Source organism: Pungitius pungitius, chromosome 5 (genome assembly GCF_949316345.1).
Source record: "Pungitius pungitius chromosome 5, fPunPun2.1, whole genome shotgun sequence".
NCBI lineage: Eukaryota > Metazoa > Chordata > Actinopteri > Perciformes > Gasterosteidae > Pungitius > Pungitius pungitius.
Window position 1 is genome coordinate 8,840,991 of NC_084904.1, and position 19,753 is coordinate 8,860,743.

Genomic DNA, 19,753 nt, shown 5'->3' on the forward strand with positions numbered 1-19,753 from the left:
TCCTGTCACAAACCTACGATTAACATTTATATTTGTATTGTGTCAGTGTTTCCCTAAAGATAGAGTGGGAACGATGTGTAGATTGGAATAAAATTAGAATGTGTGATACATTTGTGACAATAGAATCTCCGGAAAGTGTTTGCCTCAAGAATCAAGTCTTAGAATTGCCTTTAAATGTCACATTTTGTATAAAAACCCTAATGGTTTAACCATGGAGAAGCCAAGTCCAATTCCTCTTTTTGTAACATATGTGGCAATAAATGGCTTTGGATTGTGATTCTGAAGCAAATAAAATGGAGCCTGATTGTGATCTGTCACTGACCTCATGGAGAGGACCACCTGTTCCCAGAACCCTTTGCCTCTTGGGTGTACTCGGGGTGAATGCTTTGTGTGCTCCATATCCAAAAAAATGGGAAAATACACACACACACACACAATCTTCATTCAACAAATGTTCATGATCTGTTCATTATATGTATTAGACTTATTACACTTATATTATTTCGTTAACAGAATCCCAAAGTAAATTTGGGATTGTGGATTTTTCTCAGTTGCAATATTGCAATCTTATGGCAGAATGAATACAATACATGTATGCCCAGACCTCTTTATACCATGGATATGAGCTAATTTAACTGTGACCTTCAGATATTACAGAATATGTCCAAGCTAGAGGAGCTGAATGTCACCACACACATTGTTCTCCTTCCTTCTGGCTCGCTAAATTAAAACTAAATGTAGAGTTTATGATCACACAACAAAACAAAAATAGCAAAACTCAGTTTCCTTGTGTATTTAATCTCAACGTTTGTATTGTTACTGGACTTAAAAAGTGAAATTGCAGGTTGATAACTTCTCTACTTGAGCTCACTTTGATCCATTTCTGTTCGTAATATGAAGTACCAACCCTCACACATATTAGTCAGCCTCTAAAGAGTGCAACATGATGGAGTCCAGTTTATTCTCTCGTCTTTATGTATTTAAAAACACAACATCCATTACCAATGTGGTGCAGCTTTTTATTTTATGAACTTAGATGTGATGGGCACGCTGTACGGGGTTGTTTAGGTTGATAGCTAGTGTGAAATTAAATCATTGACATTAATAGAGTTATTGATAAAAGGATCAAAACAGGAACAAGGCTGGGGAAAATATGAGATGAGTCATGTTGACAATTGACAGAAAAGAGTAAATCTGAAATTAAAACACATTTCTCTTTTTAGAAGGTAATAAGAATCAGACACTGTGGCTTATTGGGTGGCATGATTTCACACCAGAATGAACTGGATTTTAATATTTAATAAAGAGTAGCAACTTTCAATGATATCATATTCAAATGTTTGAATCAATCCCTTTTTTGTTAATGTAATGAGAAAAGAACATATCTCCATTATACAAGCCATTAATTTGAATTTAAAAAGCTGGCAATAAATATTGTCAACAGAACTTTTTTTTTTTTTATCATTATTTTATTTGTCAGTTGTTGACTACATGACTACATTAATTCAGATTTCAGGCCACTTGAATATATTTGGGACTAAATCATAGTACAGGTTACCTATTGTTATCTTCCAGACCCTGGCATTAGAAAATTCTCTCTAACTGGCCTTGTTGATTATTAATTGAGTACAACTCCAACCCGACCAAAAGTCTCACCTCCGGTCCGTCATGTTGTGTGGGAGGGTTAGATGAAGCTGATATGCTGGCCTTTAAAAACCCACGGGACAGCCTACGAGACAAGACGAGACAAAGTTCCAAGACTACAGGTAAGACATCACATTGTTACTGTACTTTTGATTTCGTAGAGCATTTGAATCCTTTTACTTTCTTTAAAGGATGCACCATAGATCTCCATAGGAAAAGATGTGAAGCAGCCTAACAAGACATTTCCAATGGACATCATTTGTTTCTTTTGGTGAAATAAATAAATTCACCCTGAACCGACCGAAGGGACGTTCCTTTTCTAATGCAGCTGTTATTGTGCTACTTTTTCACACTCCTTTCCTTTGAAGATAATTACATTTTCCCAGGAAAACTCAGTGAGTCACAAGGTGTGGTTAGCTTGTTTTTTTTAAGATATATATTACAAGATACTGTTAATTTCTCACTATTGTTAGCATCCTCTTAAATTGGATGTTATGTTATACTGCCCTATATCCTAGCACATTTCCTTATTTCGACAAACATTATAATAAAGTAAAAGATAAAATAAAATAATGAATGTATTTCCCAAAGTATTCAATGACATGGTGAATACTCCTGAAAATCCTTCTTAGTGTCCATATTTAATACATATGATTATAACTTCTTTTAGTGACGTCATTGTATTACGATTCCAGACAACCCTTGTAAATCCGTATCTCCTATCAAATGCAGCGCTCCTCCACAGCCTCCTGTGAAGCCATGGTGTCCACTCGTCCCCTCCTGCTCTTGGTCCTCTGCAGCCTGACTCTCACTGAAGCTCGGTTCAGGCTGTTTAACATGCGGGCCAGCGAGCTTTCCGCCAACATCCTGGGAACCCCAGACGGCTACGTCAAAGTCTTCTGCGGCTCCGCCAATCTTGGTGAAACATCTGTCAGCAGGAACGAGAAGAACCCCTGGTGGAAGGAGGAGTTCACCACTTACAACGGCCAGGAGAATGACCTGCTGAGGATGGAGGTCTTCGACAAAGACTTTCTCAAAGACGAACTGCTGGGAGTCTGCCAGCGTCAGATTAAACTGGGAACACATAAGCATGACTGCTTCCTGGAGGAAGGGGGCACCCTCCATTATACCTACACACTCGACTGATGAGGCAGCTATAACTGACCTTAAGTCATCACATATAGCCTACAATTCACTCAGACTGGCTCTGAGGACTGTTTTCATCCTAATGGTTCCAAATCTTTGATGACTCATTACCTCAACCAATAAAAATCTCGGTTGTAACACTGTCATTACGTTTCTTCGATCGTCAAAAAGAAATAAAGTGTGATGGAACAACCAAACTGTGTTTTCAGTTATTTTACATAATATTGTGGAATTGATAGTTGTGAATAATAATCACCCACATTGCTCATACAGGAACAACACAGCACAACATACTGGTTGGATTGGTGTATTTCCAAATGGGAATCAGAGAATTACCTCCAGTCACAGACCTCTATATAACATTTTCCATTTTCAATTTCTCTTGTCCTGTGCAGATATATTATAAAATGTACGACTTCTCATTGGCACTTAACAACAAAGCTAAAGCCCATTGCTTTTGAAGAGACTCCAAGAAAAGGTTATGACATGGTCTGGTCATTAGCAATATCATTTATTTATAATTTATCATTAATATTAATGAGTGGATGTAATTAAGTTTTTATGTTGTATAGATCGAACAAAGGGAAAACATTCACCAATTAATGTAATACAAGTCTCGTAAGAAAATGAACCAAAATTACTTTAGCATTCTGAATAATTGTTCTATTTTCTTTTTTCTTTTTAAATATATATATATAAACAGCAAGGAAATCTTGGCCAATTTCCGTAACATGTCCCTGGACCAGACATTTTACCCTAAATTGCTTCTGATGATGCGACAACGGTGATAATTCTAAAAATAATTATATTCAGGGCTGTAGTGGTAAAAATGTTAATTATTTGTAGGACTCCATATTCCTACTGGGAGACTTCAATGGGCGACGATGGAGATAACTGGAGAGGCGGGATTGGGAGGAATGGCCTCCCTAATCTGGATCCCCCAGTCAGAGCTGGTAGATGAGGCCGGCAAAGGGAAGTTTAGGGTCCCCTCTGGAGCGGTTGCCCCTGTGACCCGACCCCGGATAAGCGGTTGAAGATGGATGGAAGGAAGACCATAAACAAACAGTAGGAACACTGGCTAGAGACATACAACTTGGGTTAGGACAACATATAACCTGACATGGATGAGTGGGTGATTGGTGCTTAAATACAGGTGGGGTGGGAAAAAAGGGCAGGAAAGTACAGTGGTTAAAAGAATAAAACAGGAAGTTATAATTTCCAGTCTCTTAGAGTCGTGACAATATTAAACCTTATTATTTAAAGTTTAGGTTATTCTTGAGGTTATTTTGTTCGGCTCAGAGTGCCTTCCAAGTAGGTTACCTGGATATATAGTTTCTCTGGATGGCTTTGCTCTTTAGCACCATATCAGGATGTGTCCTTTAACTCTCAGATCAATGACACTTCAAGGAAACTTTTTTTGACCTATATAATATATATTGAAAATCATGCATTCACTTTCCACCGCTGACCTTAACATGGATGAGAATAAAGCTGAAACAGTGTTTTTATAACCACAGATAAAAAATTAGTCAATGCAAACACATTTCTCACTTTAGAAGGTAATAGGAATCAAACATTGGGGCTTATTGGATGGCATCATTTTAAGTATTGATTCAAATTTAAAAGCTGACAATACATAGCATAATTCCATCAGTTGTTGACTACATGACTACATGAATTCAGGTGTCAGGCCACTTGAATAAATAAAAGTTACCCATTATTACTCCCCATACTCTGGCATTAGAACATTTTCTCTAATTGGCCCTTGTTGATTATTAATTGAGTACAAGTCCAACCCAACCAAAAGTCACACATCCGGATCCGTCACGTTGTGTAACGCTGAGTGTTGCATGTTGATTCGTGGGAGGGTGAAGCTGATATGCTGGCCTTTAAAACCCATGGGACAGCCTACGAGACGAGACGGGACAACGTTCCAAGACTTCAGGTAAGACCTAACTGTACTTTTGATTTTAATTTTTTCATTTTCCACACTATTCATCACCTATTATCAAGTCTCACAATCTGGTATATTTGCTCATTTTTCTCACTTTACTGCTTTTGGAAAACAGTTCAAACATTAAAATTCAAACTTCACAGTCTGATGACATTATAAAAATGCCGGCCAGTTGTAGTTAAAATTACATTTTAAAACACAATGGACCATTTTTCTGAGGCGGGCTCTAAATTCTTATTTCTGTCCACTGTGACCAATACTGACCAAAAGCGGCCGGGATTCCAGAAGTCTGAATTCAAAGAGAGAAAAATTAATTCACACATGCAAAAGGTGCAGTTTCAAAAGAGTTGTACTTGTTTCTTGTGGTGAAATAAACTGCTGGTCACCGCTTTAAACTGACCAAAGGGACTTTCCTTTTCAAACACAGCTGTTTTTGTGCGACATTTTCCCACTCTTTTCCTTTGTAAATGATTACACTGCTCCCTGGAAACTCACTGAGTCACAGACAGTGAGGGTGATTATTAGATACTGTTCATGGGTTTTCCATTCCTCACTTTCCTCTCTGCGTCCTTTTCAAATTGAATGTTGAACTGCCCTATTTACTAGCACATTTCCTTATTTTGACGAACATTATAATAAGGTAAATAATAAAAAAAAATGTTATCTCCCAAAGTTTACCAACTCAATAACACTTGTGCATGCCTGTCCATATTTTATATTCTAACATATTCTAGTGACGTAATTGTATTGCAATTCCATACAATGCAAGTTTAGCTATTGAAGCAAATGTCAAATGTCTTTTTTCCCATTGGTCTTGATGGGTTTGCTGGGGTTTCTTACATTGTTGGGAGGCATATCCGAAAAAAAAGCTTACACCACGCAGTAGGTTAGATAACTGCACGGGACAAAGGCTCAGTGTGATACTGGTATTGTATGAGGGCACTGAGCTGTATGTAACCTTTTTTGGCACAAAGCTCAGGTGCAACAGAGTAGTGATCCGACAATCCAAAGGCACTCATGGTAAGGTCAAGGTTACTAACTCAAAAGGTTGATACATGTAAAAATGCAGCGTTTGCTCCTGCACAGCCTCCTGAGAAGCCATGGTGTCCACTCGTCCCCTCTTGCTCTTGGTCCTCTGCAGCCTGACTCTCACTGATGCTCAGCTGAAGCTGTTTAACCTGCGGGCCAGCGATCTTTACACCCACATCCTGGGAAAGCCAGACGCCTACGTCAAAGTCTTCTGCGGCTCCGCCAATCTTGGTGAAACATCTGTCCGCGACAACAACAAAAACCCCTGGTGGGAGGAGGAGTTCAGCGCTTACAACGTCCAGGAGAATGACCTGCTGAGGCTGGAGGTCTTCGACAGTGACTTCCTCAAAGACGACCTGCTGGGGATCTGCCAGCGTCAGATCAAACTGGGAACACATAAGCATGACTGCTTCCTGAAGGAAGGGGGCACCCTCCATTATACCTACACACTCGACTGATGAGGCAGCTATAACTGACCTTAAGTCATCACATATAACCTACAATTCACTCAGACTGGCTCTGAGGATTGTTTTCATCCTCATCATCGCAAATCGGTGATAAGTCATTTAGAATCAAGATTGCAACCAAAAAATAAATGACTCATTAAATTAATCAATACACCTTTGGGGTGCAACACTATCAATAGAAATAAAGTGTGATGGAGCAACCAAACTCTGTGTTTTTAGTCATTTTACAAAATATTGTGGTATTGAAAGATATAAATAATAATTTACAGTTAATGATGATTCAGAGATCAGGAGAACAGTGTTGTAGAAACACTGGTTTTGAAAATAGAAGCTCAGCGCTGGCTTTCAATCATTGATCCTTGTTACCAAAAACAATTACTTCTGTTCTGTGGTTTGAGAGACGACAGTAAATCGATGTAGCGTCCAGTTCAGCCTCCAGAGTAGGAAGAAGAGGAGCTACTCCAAGGGCTTGTCAGTAGTACATCCATAGTATTCATGTATTTTATAGTTCATTGAGAGGATTAAATGGAAAGGGACAGAAATGGTCAATTTAAATGCTAATAATTTGATATGATAATAATGATAATATTATAAATGATAATATGATCATTCTCTCTCTCTCTCTCTCTCTCTCTCGCGCTCTCTCTTTCTCTCTTTCTCTCTCTCTCTCTGGTATTGTGAGGAAATCATATTGAGATACAACAGTTGAATATAATATATTATGTAATATAAATTAATTATTTGTTGAATAATAAACTCACTGGGTCTCCCAGATCTGTATTGTGCAGATCACTCTTCTTTTGAAGGAGTGGTCTTCATTCAAAATACTCACACGTTACAAAAAATGGCTTATAACAATAAGCCAACGCCAGAGGAAAATTATTTTTTGGGGGTACCATTTAAGATCATATTTTGATAATTTGTACTTGTTAAGACCTCAAACGAATAGCAGTGAAGTGTTGTGTTCATAATCAAATGACTTGGGCTGCAGCCATATTTTACTTCCAGAAGGTGGCAGCAAAGTAACATGATGGATGCCGACTGCCGTGAAACCCCAGAAGAAGAAAAGATAGAAAAGGAAGAGGAAAAAGGAGCTCAGTGTTATTGATCACGTGAGCTATGAGGAAGATACCGGGCGCAGCTTGGTTATCTTCCTACGTCACTTGGCCGCTTAGGGGTTAAACAGCCAATAACTACGAGCTAACGTTAACGTCACGCCTCGTCTATGTGCATTTCCGCCAGGAGGGAAGATGTCGGACCATACGCTGCAGTACTTCATCAGGCTGCGTCACTTACAGAGGAGGGACGCTGCTGACGTCACGTGGTCGCACGCGGTCAACAGCTGGAGCAGGCTGACGGAGGCTCTGACAGGTGGGGGTACCTGAAACCCGTGTCCACATTCAGTAGCTAGTCCGCATCCTTGTAGCCTCCAGCCTTCAGCAGCCTTCGTAGACTTGGGCTGCGTCGTCCAATAGCCTCATAGGCTGAACCGAGCGGTCTCTGAAATGGGACGGTGTGTCCTACGGGGAGACTACCTGGTTGCGTCATCAGCATTACCTCCGCTGCTCCCGTTGCTTAGCAACCTGCTGCGCTTGAGAGTAAAAGCCCTTAAATGCAAAAAAGTACAGATACATTAGATACATTTCTTATTTTATTTAACCTTAGGAAGAAAATGTTCTCCTCCGTATTCTGATATATTTCAGGCTGAGAAGAACTCGTTTTGGTTAACTTTCAGCTAAAAGTAATAATGCAATCTCAAGGCAGAGGAGATTCCATCAATACTTTCAGTAAAAACACATTTATTAACTTGTATGCAAGGACGTTTTATTTTTCTATTGCATAGGATACAAGCTATTAACTGTAACATAAGATATTACAGAATGTGTCCAAGCTACAGTAGATGAATGTCACCACACGCATTGTTCTCCTTCAGCTTGATGCTTCCTCGTGGCTCCATAAAACACAACTAAATGTAAAGTTAGTTCATAATCACACCACAAAACAAGGAGCAAAGTGAGCAAAGTTTTCTTTGTATTTATTCTGTAACGTTACTGACTTATAAAGTGATATTTGTGGTTGTTTACCTGAGCTCACTTGGATCCATTTCAGTTCATAATATGAAGTATAAACTACATATAAAACCGCCTCAGTAAGATATTAGTCAGCCTCTAAGTCATTAAAGTGACTTTTACTACAGACGAGCTGCCGTTGACAGCGCAGCGGCTCCCTGTTACCTGAGCTGGTCCTTGTGTATTTGGTATAAATATGCGTTAACTTCACGTAACTTAAGCTATTTCATAAACTATAAAACGATTTAGATATTTGAGTAAATTCTATTACTTAAAAGTGACCTCTTTCGCGCTGTCGGATCACCCGCCAGCGCCCTCATCGGCCCGCACTGCGTGCTGGGACATGCTGGGCCGCAAAGGATAGATCCGATGTGTCCTCTAAATGGGCTAAATGGGTGGGCTCATTAAGGTCATTATGGATGCAGCCTAGCAACTTTGAGACACAGCAAGTGACCGCTTCTTCTAGCCTTCACATACGGTGTCGTCCCCCCCCCTTGTGTGGCTGAGGTGCTGTGGGCTCCTGCACACTTTCAGTCATTGAATCGCATTTTGGACTGAACTTTTTTCTTTCAGTATAATATACATATATATAAAAATCAGTCAGCATAGAGCGAACGTTTTCCCATGTTTGGACTGAACAGGCTTGATCACAATGACAATTCCAGCTGGACATGAACAGGGAGAGACATGCTGGTTTTGACCACCAACTTTCCCCCTCAGGTCCCACTCACATGATGGAGGCGGACGTAATAATCCGAGGCGGGGACCCCAAAGAGCCCATCATGGCCCACCCCCCGGACACAGACAGCGACGTCACACTGAAGGAGTGGCTGGAAGCAGTGGGGGGTTCTGACAAGGGGATAAAACTAGATTTCAAGAGGTGAGACACATCATCTTCCCGTTGAATTCAACGTGGCGTTGTGTGTCAGGCCGACATTGGTGTGCTCTCCATGCAGCCTGGAGGCGGTGTCTCCATCCGTCCTTCTTCTGGAGGAGGTGTATCGGTCCAACCGTCCTGTGTGGATCAACGCCGACATCCTCTCTGGTCCTGGGGGGGTGGCCACACCTCTGGAACCCGTGGCTTTCCTTTCTTCTGTGAGCACGCTCCCTTCACACACCGTGCTGTCACTGGGCTGGACGACGGGGTGGACGCCGGGAACTGACAACGCAGGTGAAGACCACTCGCTGTGTTGTGTGTTTGGTTAGAATCATTAAAGAGTGAGCTACTTTACTTTTAGGGACCATATAACAAATATACTGTGGGACAACAGCTATTCTTTCTGAAGTAGCTGCTGTTTTGATGTCTCTCGTTGGATGTAAAGGATATGTAGGCCCCCCCCTTGTAAGTCTTCTTTCTGTCTCTCCTTGTTGGAGGGATGAAGGTTTAGCTTCACATATACCAAGCATAGCCCTGCTGTAGCAAGCCCTTGAGAAGCTTAAGTCCTTGAAGCAGCTTATTAGGACGAAGGTGAACCACCTAGAGGCAAAACATTACACAATTATCTTTTTATCTCTCATGACCATCTGTACACCAAAGCTCCAGAGAGACATGTCCAAAGGAGCGATCTGACAGACTTTGGTGCTGCAGATGACCGGGACACCAGAGCCATTTAGAGTTCCTCAAAGAACGCACACTCCCATCACACTAGAGCGGAAACTAACGGTTATTTTAGTGATCAATTCATCTGTTGATTATTTTTTCGATTAATTAATTAATCAAATAAAATAAATAAAGCATACATTTCCGCATACAGTTTATCCAAAAACTGAAGAGACAAATTCACAGGATGAATAGTCTTCAGAAAGCGCACAAACAGGGAGGCCTTTGAACATCCATGTGCTGTTTGTTTAAAGGGGCCGAATAAATAATTCATAAAAATTAAAGAAAAATACATGTCAGAACTCTCTGGTGGTCCCAGTCCCCTTGGTCTCCCCCCGGCTGGTTATTATATACTAACATGAAACCGGTCCCTAGGGAGGTGTTCCAGGCACGTCCAGCTGGGAAGACCCAGGACCAGGTGGAGATCTCTGCCCTGGCCTGGGAACGCCTTGGGATCCCCAGTCAGAGCTGGTAGACGTGGCCCGGGAAACGTTTCCAACTCCTTTAATCATCCAATTCAATCAATTTCATGGATTGGTTGTTGCAGCCTTACATCACACCCTCCAGAGGTACAGCCCCCTCCGGGCCCCACCTTCAATCCACCTCCAGGAGGCACCGATTGGAGGAAAGCTGCACTTACAAGCGGCAACTTCAAAACAGTTGCTGGAGCGGAAGGCAGCTAGAAAATATGTTTTCTGCCCCTCTTACCTCATCACACGCGTGTAGAAATTCCCATCGCAACGCACCCCTATTACTTTGTGGGAAATGGATCTCACAGTGCTCTAAACTTTAAAAGCTTGAAGACGAGCAAAACCACATATGGAGAAAGTCTGTTGAGGGTCAAGGAGAGTAACTTCTGCACCTAATGTGAGTGAGCTCTGCTCTTACGATCCAGATGTGGAGCAGCAGCAGGAGGGCGAGCCAGCAGATGACGCTAGTAGAGGCGTGCATGTTGATTTGTGTGGTTGGACTTTTCTCCAGGCTACAGCTGGGATATGGTGCGTACGATGGAGGAGACCTGTAGAGCCCTTAAACACCCCGTCACCTTCCCGGTGCGTGCAGCTCTCCTGGCCCCGTCATTCTCCCAGCTCTCATGGCTGCTCCAGCAGTCAGACAGGTGAGGACGAACAGAGGGCTGTTTTATCCTTCCTCTTTTAGGTGATGGTTGAAAACCTAGACAAGCTAGTGGAGGGACAAGGAGTGATCCTGGTGTCCTTTCGCATTCAGCTCTCTGCCATTTAGAAAACACAAAACACTGCTTCTCCCAACAGCTACGAACCGCAGGTACTTTCTCTCTGACATTCAGTTCCCACCTCACAGGTCTTTAATGCTGTTGCTTGCCGTTGTCCTACACAGGTACACTCTGACAGTGTGGACCGGCAAGGAGGACAAGTTCTCACCACAGGACCTACTGGCCTATAAAGCAGACTTTGACAGCAGTAGGATCTACTACGACTTGTAGAAGGCCACGAGGCCGGAGCGCAGCCACTTGATGTCAAGAATCCCCTCCCCGGGAAGGAGATGGCAGACAGCAACTCTCTAATGCCCCCTGTTGGAAACAACTTCTTTCTCTGTAGTCCAGGTTAGTTTTGTTTATGTGTAGGCATTGGCTGCAGAAGACCAAATGTAACCTTTGCAGCAATACGCACAGCTGAGCTCAATTATTAGATATTAACTAAGGTGGAGTGTTTATTACAGTTTTTTACAGTCACTAGGACACATTTCTCAATACTTAGGTCACTTTTTCAAAACTATTCACACAGTTCTCCTAACCAGCTTTCAGCTCGCCACAGCAGTTCATTTCACATTCAAAATGCACTAAAACCACCTTCTGCACTAAAAACACTTCAGTCTCAAATCAACTCATTGTTCCAGAACACTAGCAAAGGTTGACATCCAACAAACACACTTTGTCACCCACAAAACAATGACCTAAAAAACACTAACAACATATAGCATTATACAATGTTTTCTTGTGTAAAACATCTGTTTAAATTCACTGTAACATATGTAACTGGAATTAATCAGACAGGACGCAGAATGCTTCAATATATTTTATGTCTTTTATTATTTTTTGCACTGAGTAATTCCAAAATACTAGAATTTGTATCCACACCATCCACTGATACAGATACAATAGTAATGCTGATCTACTCGGTCTTCTCTATCTGGCCACAGGTTCTCATCCACATCACATCTTATGTAATCTAGGGCAATACACCTAGGAAAGAACCTTCTGGTATGCAGCATCCAGCATTTATTGGGTCCAGGAGGGACATTTGATCATGTGGATGGTGGTCATAAACCTTCCACCTCCATGAGGAAAAGAACTCCTCTATGGGGTTGAGGAATGGAGAGTAAGGTGGGAGGGAAAGTGACACCATTCTGGGATTTCAGCTGATTTCTTCTCTCTGCATCCCTTTCCTCACCAAGCACAAGCCTTCCATGGAGATCATGCAGGAACATAAGGAGACGTTCAGGGTTGTATGGGCCAATCAGTGGTTTGTGTAAGAGAGTCCATCAGTGGCTATTGCTGTTGCACATTGTGATGTTCATTCACTTTTGTAATGAAATTGAAAGAGTAACACCTGTGTAGATGTTCATCTACAATGAGAAATTGGCCTGTAGGTACACGGAGTGAGAAAAGAAATGATGTCATTTCAAAGATGTAGTCATTGAATGCATCATTGAATGCATTTTGTGCCAAAGCAATGATAATTGATCCTCAGTTTTGCCCACATATACTTCTGTTGCGCTCACTGTGTGAAGAGATTTGAAAAAGTAATCTAAGTATTGAGAAATGTGTCCTAGCGACTGTAAAAAACTGTAATGACAAAAAGGTTTAGTAGGACTTTTTGACCCCTGGCCTTTTGCTGCATCCTCTTCAGCTGCAGATACAGAGGATGTTTGGTTAAACTAATAAAGGCATCCAGAATCTGGAATTCTGTACCACTCAAAAGTTGTCATTGTCACCTTGTCATTTGAGAATGTGTCTAAAACTTTGGATGGATAAAATATCATAAAGACGGACTTAAAATCACTTCTGAGGATATGCAGGGAAAACATGATTGTTGGAAAAACTGCAATAATGTTCCACCTTAGTCAGTAGTAAGACAGTCTCTTTCACACACAGCAGACAATTTCCTCTCCAGGCTTACCAGCATTTAATAAACGTCTGATGATTTTGCACCAGTGTTGAGAGAACTTTTTAACAATATAGGACTAATACTTGAGAAAGACCGACTGACTGTATGAATAACATGGAGGACATTAGAGGTAAAACCACACAAGTGGAAGTATGCATGTACAGACATGCAGGGAGTGATAAGGAAATAACATGATTCTTTCTTGTTTTGTAATAATAAGTCTTTGGTTTGACCATATTAATAATATGAAGTTATTTTTTTTTATTTCATTTTATTTTGTATAGCCCAAAATTGCAAATTACAAAATTGCCTCAGAGGGCTTTACAGTCTGTACACATGCAACATCCTCTGTCCCAAAACCCTCACATCGGCACAGGAACAACTCCCCAAAAAGTGAAACCCTTCGATGGGGAAAAAAAGGGAAGAAACCTTAGGGAGAACGTCAGAGGAGGATCCATCTGCCGGGATGGACAGACTGCAATGGATGTCATGTGTACAGAATCAACAGCAGCAGCAGGTGTCAGCAGGGCAGGAGGCAGGACCATGATCCATGGAAGGCTGTGGGGAGGGAAAGTACAAAGACTTTAGTAAAGGGTAATGTTGGTATATGATGACAGGAATAGAAAATGATTCATATTTAAAATAATAATGATAGCAGTGAAGCACATTCATGTTTACAGTTATACAAATAGGAATATCAATGGTGTTAGAAGGTAGGTGTCTGCGGGCCAGGCAGGAGTCAGGACCAGGGTCCAGACGGAACCACCATCTACAGAGACCTGCGAGGCGAGAAAGCAGAACAAACTCTGGGGAAGAAGCTGAATTAGTGATGTACATTAATAAAACATGGATTATTGTGGAAGGAGAGAGTGAGAGAGAGAGGGGCTCGGTGTGTCCTAAGAAGACCCCCGGTAGTCTAAGCCTAGAGCAGCTTAACAAAGGGCTGGTCCAGACTAACCTGAGCCAGGCCTAACTATAAGCAATATCAAAGAGGAGTCACACTACTGAGGTCTTTTTATCTACTTGTGTGTGTGTGTGTTTAACTCATCCTTAATAGGATGGTTAAAAAATGTTTTTCCTCTAATTAGCTTTACATGCCAAATTAAACAAATAACATTGTTTTTCAATCCACAATATTTGAAATATATACATTTAAACATTATATGTGCCATCCTGGTAAAGTACGAGTTGTCCTGAGTTTACTGTGGAGGAGGAAGAAGAAGAGTAGGAGTGCACTTTCATGTCATTTCAAGAATCTTTAAAGTGGTTTTCATCGACGGCTTTTTTAGCCTCAAATTAGGCGTCAGCCGACGAACTTCAGTACAATGGCTGCATTGTGCAGGTAAACAGGAGGAAATAATCTATGGTGTTTCATTAAAATCTTTGGGACAAATAAGTGAAATGTGAGCTCCCTTTCAAGCGAATAGTTAGAAAATGAAAAGGACATTTTGCATGCTGCAACGACCTCCTTCAGGTGGCCTAAAATACTGTTGTTGGATTAATGACAGTCGGTCCCTTAATGGGACGTTAATCATTACAGATGTGTTATGTGCCGTCTCACCCCCGAGACCTATATATTTATATATATGTATCCGGTTACATCTGTTCTGACTCTTGAAACCTGGTTGTAAATGATCCGATCTGTATTTGCTCATCTGTGACGATAAATGCAGGACACATGAATGTGAGACTGAAGTTAACACACTCACATCTTTGTGACACTGGGACGAGAGTAACACATGCTGAAGGTCTTAACTAGGTTACCGTAGAGCCTCAACGCGTCTTTATGGTGGAACAGGGATTTTTTTTTTTAAAGGGCGTTAATTCTCATGTGGTTTTACAACTATCCCTCCAAAAGAAAAACAAAGACAATAAATTGAAAAGCAACCAAATCATAATTAAACGTGGTAGGAAACGCTCTGTTGAAGCCTTTTACAACTGAAAGTTCTTCTGAGTTTGTATCTCTATGTGGAAATGCACTTATTGTACGTCGCTTTGGATAAAAGCGTCAGCTAAATGACATGTCATGTGATGAAAGAAATACAGAACAAATACAGCTGAAGTGACCCAGTCATTTCCTGGTTCTTCAGCTGAACCTGTTGTGTTGCATTCAGAGCAGTTGTATTTCTGCATTTTTTACACAATAATATAATGAAGATGTAGGAGCTATTCAGCCGACGGACGGATCATTCAGGCACATCAGGAAGAGGAAAGGTATTCTTCAGCAGGACAGATGTTTGTACATTTAGTCCCCTTAACACAATTTGAACATGGCTCTTTATAGTGATTCAAGTCGTCTGCCGGTCTTTGGGGAGAACACGTGTTCCAGTCTAGGAAGCTGCAGCACCCTTCTGACTGTGTATATACAGTATACTGCATTTGAACCAACTCGTTGAGGAGCCATCCTCTCTTTTGATGGCCTTGTGGCTTTGATGCTGTGCTGAAGGGGATCAAGTGGAGAGTAGGAATCTAGCCTGCATTTATTGTTTTGTTTGAGTACATTTGATGTGGGTAGGTGGAATGGTTTATTTATAATTTGCGCTCAGTCATATTTTGTGGTGCTCCTGGTTAACGTCGCTCCATCTTCCTGCTCCGGGTTGCAGCAGAGCCTGGTCCGTCTCCATGGCAGCATGTAGTGTTTACCTCCTGGTACCTGACTGAAAGCACAGCGGAGCCAGCATCGTAATGTATGAGTTAAGCTGGTGGCTCTTTTCCATGAACGTTTGTCCAGACGAGGAGGAAGAAAAGTGATTCAGCAGTTGGTTTTATTTCAGGTGAACTTGGTGTCATCTGTTGTGTGACGACTTCCTTTTACCTGAAGGTGCAGCCCGCACTTTACGTCTCTTAAAGAAAAGAACTTGGTGGAATTCTAGGCTGAGACTGGCCGTACTGCAATGGATCAAAGCACTCACTTTCCAAATCTCGCTGCAGATATTCTTATCCCTTGGTCATTGAAGAACCTGCTGCCCTTTCAAATGAATAATACATGCATCATTTTCCAATTATTGGTTTTTGGAACTGAAAGAATGATAATGTAGAACGTGCAGAATTCAGGAACAAGATCAAGTATTGGTATATTCATTTATTTTATGTTAATAATCATCGCCCTCCTCCTCTTCTTCGTCTCCGACGCTGTCGGCGCCCACCTCCTCGTAATCCTTCTCCAGGGCGGCCATGTCCTCCCTGGCCTCGGAGAACTCCCCCTCCTCCATCCCCTCCCCCACGTACCAGTGGACGAAGGCCCTCTTGGCGTACATCAGGTCGAACTTGTGGTCGAGGCGGGCCCAGGCCTCGGCAATGGCCGTGGTGTTGCTCAGCATGCACACGGCCCGCTGCACCTTGGCCAGGTCCCCCCCGGGCACCACGGTGGGGGGCTGGTAGTTGATGCCCACCTTGAAGCCGGTGGGGCACCAGTCCACGAACTGGATGCTGCGCTTGGTTTTGATGTTGGCGATGGCAGAGTTGACATCTTTGGGCACCACGTCGCCGCGGTATAAGAGGCAACAGGCCATGTACTTACCGTGGCGGGGGTCGCACTTCACCATCTGGTTGGCTGGATCAAAGCAGGCGTTGGTAATCTCAGCCACGGAGAGCAACTCGTGATGGGCCTTCTCCGCGGAGATAACTGGAGCGTACGTGGTCAGGGGGAAGTGGATGCGGGGGTAGGGCACCAGGTTGGTCTGGAACTCGGTCAGGTCCACGTTCAACGCTCCATCGAAGCGCAGGGAGGCCGTGATGGAGGAAACAACCTGTCCAATCAGCCGGTTCAGGTTGGTGTAGCTGGGACGCTCGATGTCCAGGTTCCTGCGGCAGATGTCGTAGATGGCTTCGTTGTCCACCATGAAGGCGCAGTCAGAGTGATCCAGGGTGGTGTGGGTGGTCAGGATGGAGTTGTAGGGCTCCACCACGGCAGTGGACACCTGGGGGGCTGGGTAGACCGCAAACTCAAGCTTGGACTTTTTGCCGTAGTCAACAGACAGACGCTCCATTAGCAGGGACGTGAAGCCGGAGCCAGTTCCTCCTCCAAAGGAGTGAAAGATAAGGAAACCTTGGAGCCCGGTGCACTGCTCAGACTGGGAAAAAGAAGACAACACAATACGCGTTTTTGAGGTCTCCATTACAAAATACGACATCTGAAACATCAATCCGGACAGAGGATGTTGCATGTGTACACATTGTAAAGCCCTCTGAGGCAAGTTTGTAATTTTGGGCTATACAAAATAAAATGAATTGAAAGGTTTATAGAATATCGGCACTAACCAGTTTGCGTGTCCGGTCGAGAACCACGTCTATGATCTCCTTGCCGACTGTGTAGTGACCGCGGGCGTAGTTGTTGGCAGCGTCCTCCTTTCCAGTGATCAGCTGCTCAGGATGGAAGAGCTGGCGGTAGGTTCCTGAACGAACCTCATCTGTACATCAACGACACAAATGCTTTTTAGCAATGTGGCATTTCACGAAGACATGCATCAACAATGTAAGGTTTCTGCTCTTCTCAGGACTTCAGATGCAACAACAGATACATCTGTGACCTTAAAGTCAGTGGAATGAACTGAAATAGGTGGAATTGATAGGACCCCCCCCATCACTAACATAACCCAGCTGACCTATGACCGTTGGCTCCAGGTCCACAAACACAGCTCTGGGAACGTGTTTCCCAGCTCCGGTCTCGGTGAAGAAGGTGTTGAAGGAGTCATCTCCTCCTCCTATGCTCTTGTTGCTGGGCATCTGTCCATCCGGCTGGATGCCATGCTCCAGGCAGTAGAGCTCCCAGCATGCATTGCCCATCTGGACCCCGGCTTGGCCGACATGCATTGAAATACACTCACGCTGTGGACCAGAAAAGCAAAGATCACTTTCCTCATACAAAGAATGCTCTTCTAAGCTGAAATTGCCCTTTTATCGCTCTAAATTATAATATAAACGAATTTTTTACATAAAAGATTATATTTTATTTAAAACGCAATTTTCATCAATAGACCTCTGCAGTGCCAATCATTAACATCATGTACATTTTATTGCAATTTAAACATGATAACAATCTCAACATCCATTATCCGAACCTATTGGGGGAGGGGAGTCAAAAACAAAATGGCCAAAATATTTGTGTTCAAATTCAAACTCCGAAATGTCGATAGTGTTGTAGAAACCCATCGCAAACATGTCGCACGAGTTACTCCTACGCGTCTCTGCAGCCGCCGGTGAGAATAGGACACCGCTCGGTGCGGCTGGCGCAATATCAGCTGCGTAGTCTGACCGCCCGTAACTGCGCACTTACGCACGCGGGATAAATTTGGTGCTGCGTGGTCGCGCGGGGCGCTGAGATGACTCAACACTCACCATTCTGCTGTTGTTGAGTAGTCCTTAAAGACAACGAAGACACGGTTTCTGAAGAGAGTTGAGGACCGCGGCTGCTTTAGTAATGCGTTTCTGAAGAGGCGGAGACACAGCAGTGGCGTTTGAATTCCCTCCTTGTTCTTCTTCTCCTCCTTCTTCTTCGCTTTTCTCTTCTTCTTCGTCCTCTCTATTGAGGTTGATTGGCGGTTGGCAAACAGCGAACTCGCGCATTACCGCCACTAACTGGTATGGAGTATTGACCAGGACGTTCACTACTTCATTTAAATTAAATTAAACGGTTCAAAAGCAACGGGCTCAAATTTTCAAACTCATTCCAGTTAGTTGAAGATACAGAAATAGTGCTAGATATCACTCACTTCTATTGTTTGTGCCAATCAGCTGCCTTGCTCATCTGGCATTAAACAATACTGTGTTCCATTGTTTCCTCTTGCCCACAATAGTTTCCATAGTTTGATCCCAATAGGTGCTGATATTGAAATAGCTGTTCTGAAGAGTGGCTAATAGCAAACTTAAGACTGAATAAATGATTCCCCTTGTCACCATTTTTATGTCATCATAGTTTGTTTTCACACTGTCCACCAACCCTAAACCCTAACCCTTGGGAAATATAAATGTCTGTGAGGGCTTAAAATGGGCGAATATGAATGAAGAGCACTTTGCTGCCACATATCACCTCACCGTGAACGTCAAAAAGATGATTTACATTTAAGGGTATTTCATACTTTCTATGATTGGAACATCTATCAGGCTCTTTCCTCAAAGGACGGCAGGCCACCAATAATGTTTGAAAAATATCTATTAATATGAAAAAATACATAATAAATATTGTTTGATTGAATGTGTTAAATGAATGTATTTTAACAGTCTGACCACACATGTGCCATCCTCCTAGTTCACCTTTTTTATGTCTCCATGCTGCCCTATTTTAATGTCACATTACAATGACTTGTGGGCAATTACCGTGGCTGACTTAGGGAAAGGGTTCACAAAGGGCTCAAAGCGTCTGCCAGAGAGCCCTCAAACAGCACAAAGTCTGTGAGTCCGTTAGGGGAGGGGGACTGGGATTGGGCGCAACTCTCTCATTTTAGATCCAGCCTCTTACCCCGAATCATTCCTCCCACCCTTCACACCTGCAGCGCATTGCCTTAGTAGTCATTGATGAATCTGGCCTGCCACATCAAGCAAGATATACACAGCTTATGAGAAAATACTGTATTCCACGGGAAAGTGTTGTGAGAATTGTTTTTACGGACTACCTGTTAAAACTAAGAAAAAAAACTGTCAAAGTGGAAAGTTCCCCCAAACCACCTTTTTTCGATTAAGTTCAGCTAGGTGTGGTGGGT

At 42.6% G+C, this 19,753-nt stretch overlaps 4 protein-coding genes across 7 annotated transcripts; 3 read left to right on the forward strand and 1 right to left on the reverse strand.

Moving 5' to 3' along the window:
* The first annotated feature begins 1,747 nt into the window (after window positions 1-1,747).
* Window positions 1,748-2,987, forward strand: LOC119224405 (extended synaptotagmin-1-like). Of its 3 annotated transcripts, none has more exons than XM_037481320.2 (2): window positions 1,748-1,766; window positions 2,390-2,987. In XM_037481320.2, the coding sequence occupies exon 2, from the start codon at window positions 2,404-2,406 to the stop codon at window positions 2,788-2,790; it is 387 nt and encodes a 128-aa protein (XP_037337217.2). In that variant the 5' UTR covers window positions 1,748-1,766; window positions 2,390-2,403; the 3' UTR covers window positions 2,791-2,987. The 3 variants fall into 3 exon arrangements, with proteins under 3 accessions (XP_037337217.2, XP_037337216.2, XP_037337213.2); XM_037481319.2 differs by having other exon boundaries at window positions 1,754-1,766; window positions 2,377-2,987; XM_037481316.2 differs by lacking the exon at window positions 1,748-1,766 and adding an exon at window positions 2,028-2,051.
* A 1,644-nt stretch (window positions 2,988-4,631) lies between these two features.
* Window positions 4,632-6,461, forward strand: LOC119224397 (perforin-1-like). Its single transcript, XM_037481303.2, has 2 exons — window positions 4,632-4,735; window positions 5,831-6,461. The coding sequence occupies exon 2, from the start codon at window positions 5,845-5,847 to the stop codon at window positions 6,229-6,231; it is 387 nt and encodes a 128-aa protein (XP_037337200.2). The 5' UTR covers window positions 4,632-4,735; window positions 5,831-5,844; the 3' UTR covers window positions 6,232-6,461.
* An 812-nt stretch (window positions 6,462-7,273) lies between these two features.
* Window positions 7,274-12,871, forward strand: fam151b (family with sequence similarity 151 member B). Of its 2 annotated transcripts, none has more exons than XM_062562316.1 (5): window positions 7,274-7,611; window positions 9,030-9,189; window positions 9,239-9,480; window positions 10,891-11,026; window positions 11,266-12,871. In XM_062562316.1, exons 1-5 carry the CDS (start codon window positions 7,491-7,493, stop codon window positions 11,369-11,371), a joined length of 765 nt encoding a protein of 254 aa, XP_062418300.1. In that variant the 5' UTR covers window positions 7,274-7,490; the 3' UTR covers window positions 11,372-12,871. The 2 variants fall into 2 exon arrangements, with proteins under 2 accessions (XP_062418300.1, XP_037339295.2); XM_037483398.2 differs by having other exon boundaries at window positions 7,279-7,611; window positions 9,266-9,480.
* Window positions 12,872-16,119: 3,248 nt separating this feature from the next.
* LOC119225390 (tubulin alpha chain-like) lies at window positions 16,120-18,593 on the reverse strand. The gene is made up of 4 exons (XM_037483210.2): window positions 18,393-18,593; window positions 17,660-17,882; window positions 17,316-17,464; window positions 16,120-17,128 (listed from the first exon to the last, which is right to left on the reverse strand). Exons 1-4 carry the CDS (start codon window positions 18,393-18,395, stop codon window positions 16,148-16,150), a joined length of 1,356 nt encoding a protein of 451 aa, XP_037339107.1. The 5' UTR covers window positions 18,396-18,593; the 3' UTR covers window positions 16,120-16,147.
* Window positions 18,594-19,753: the final 1,160 nt, after the last annotated feature.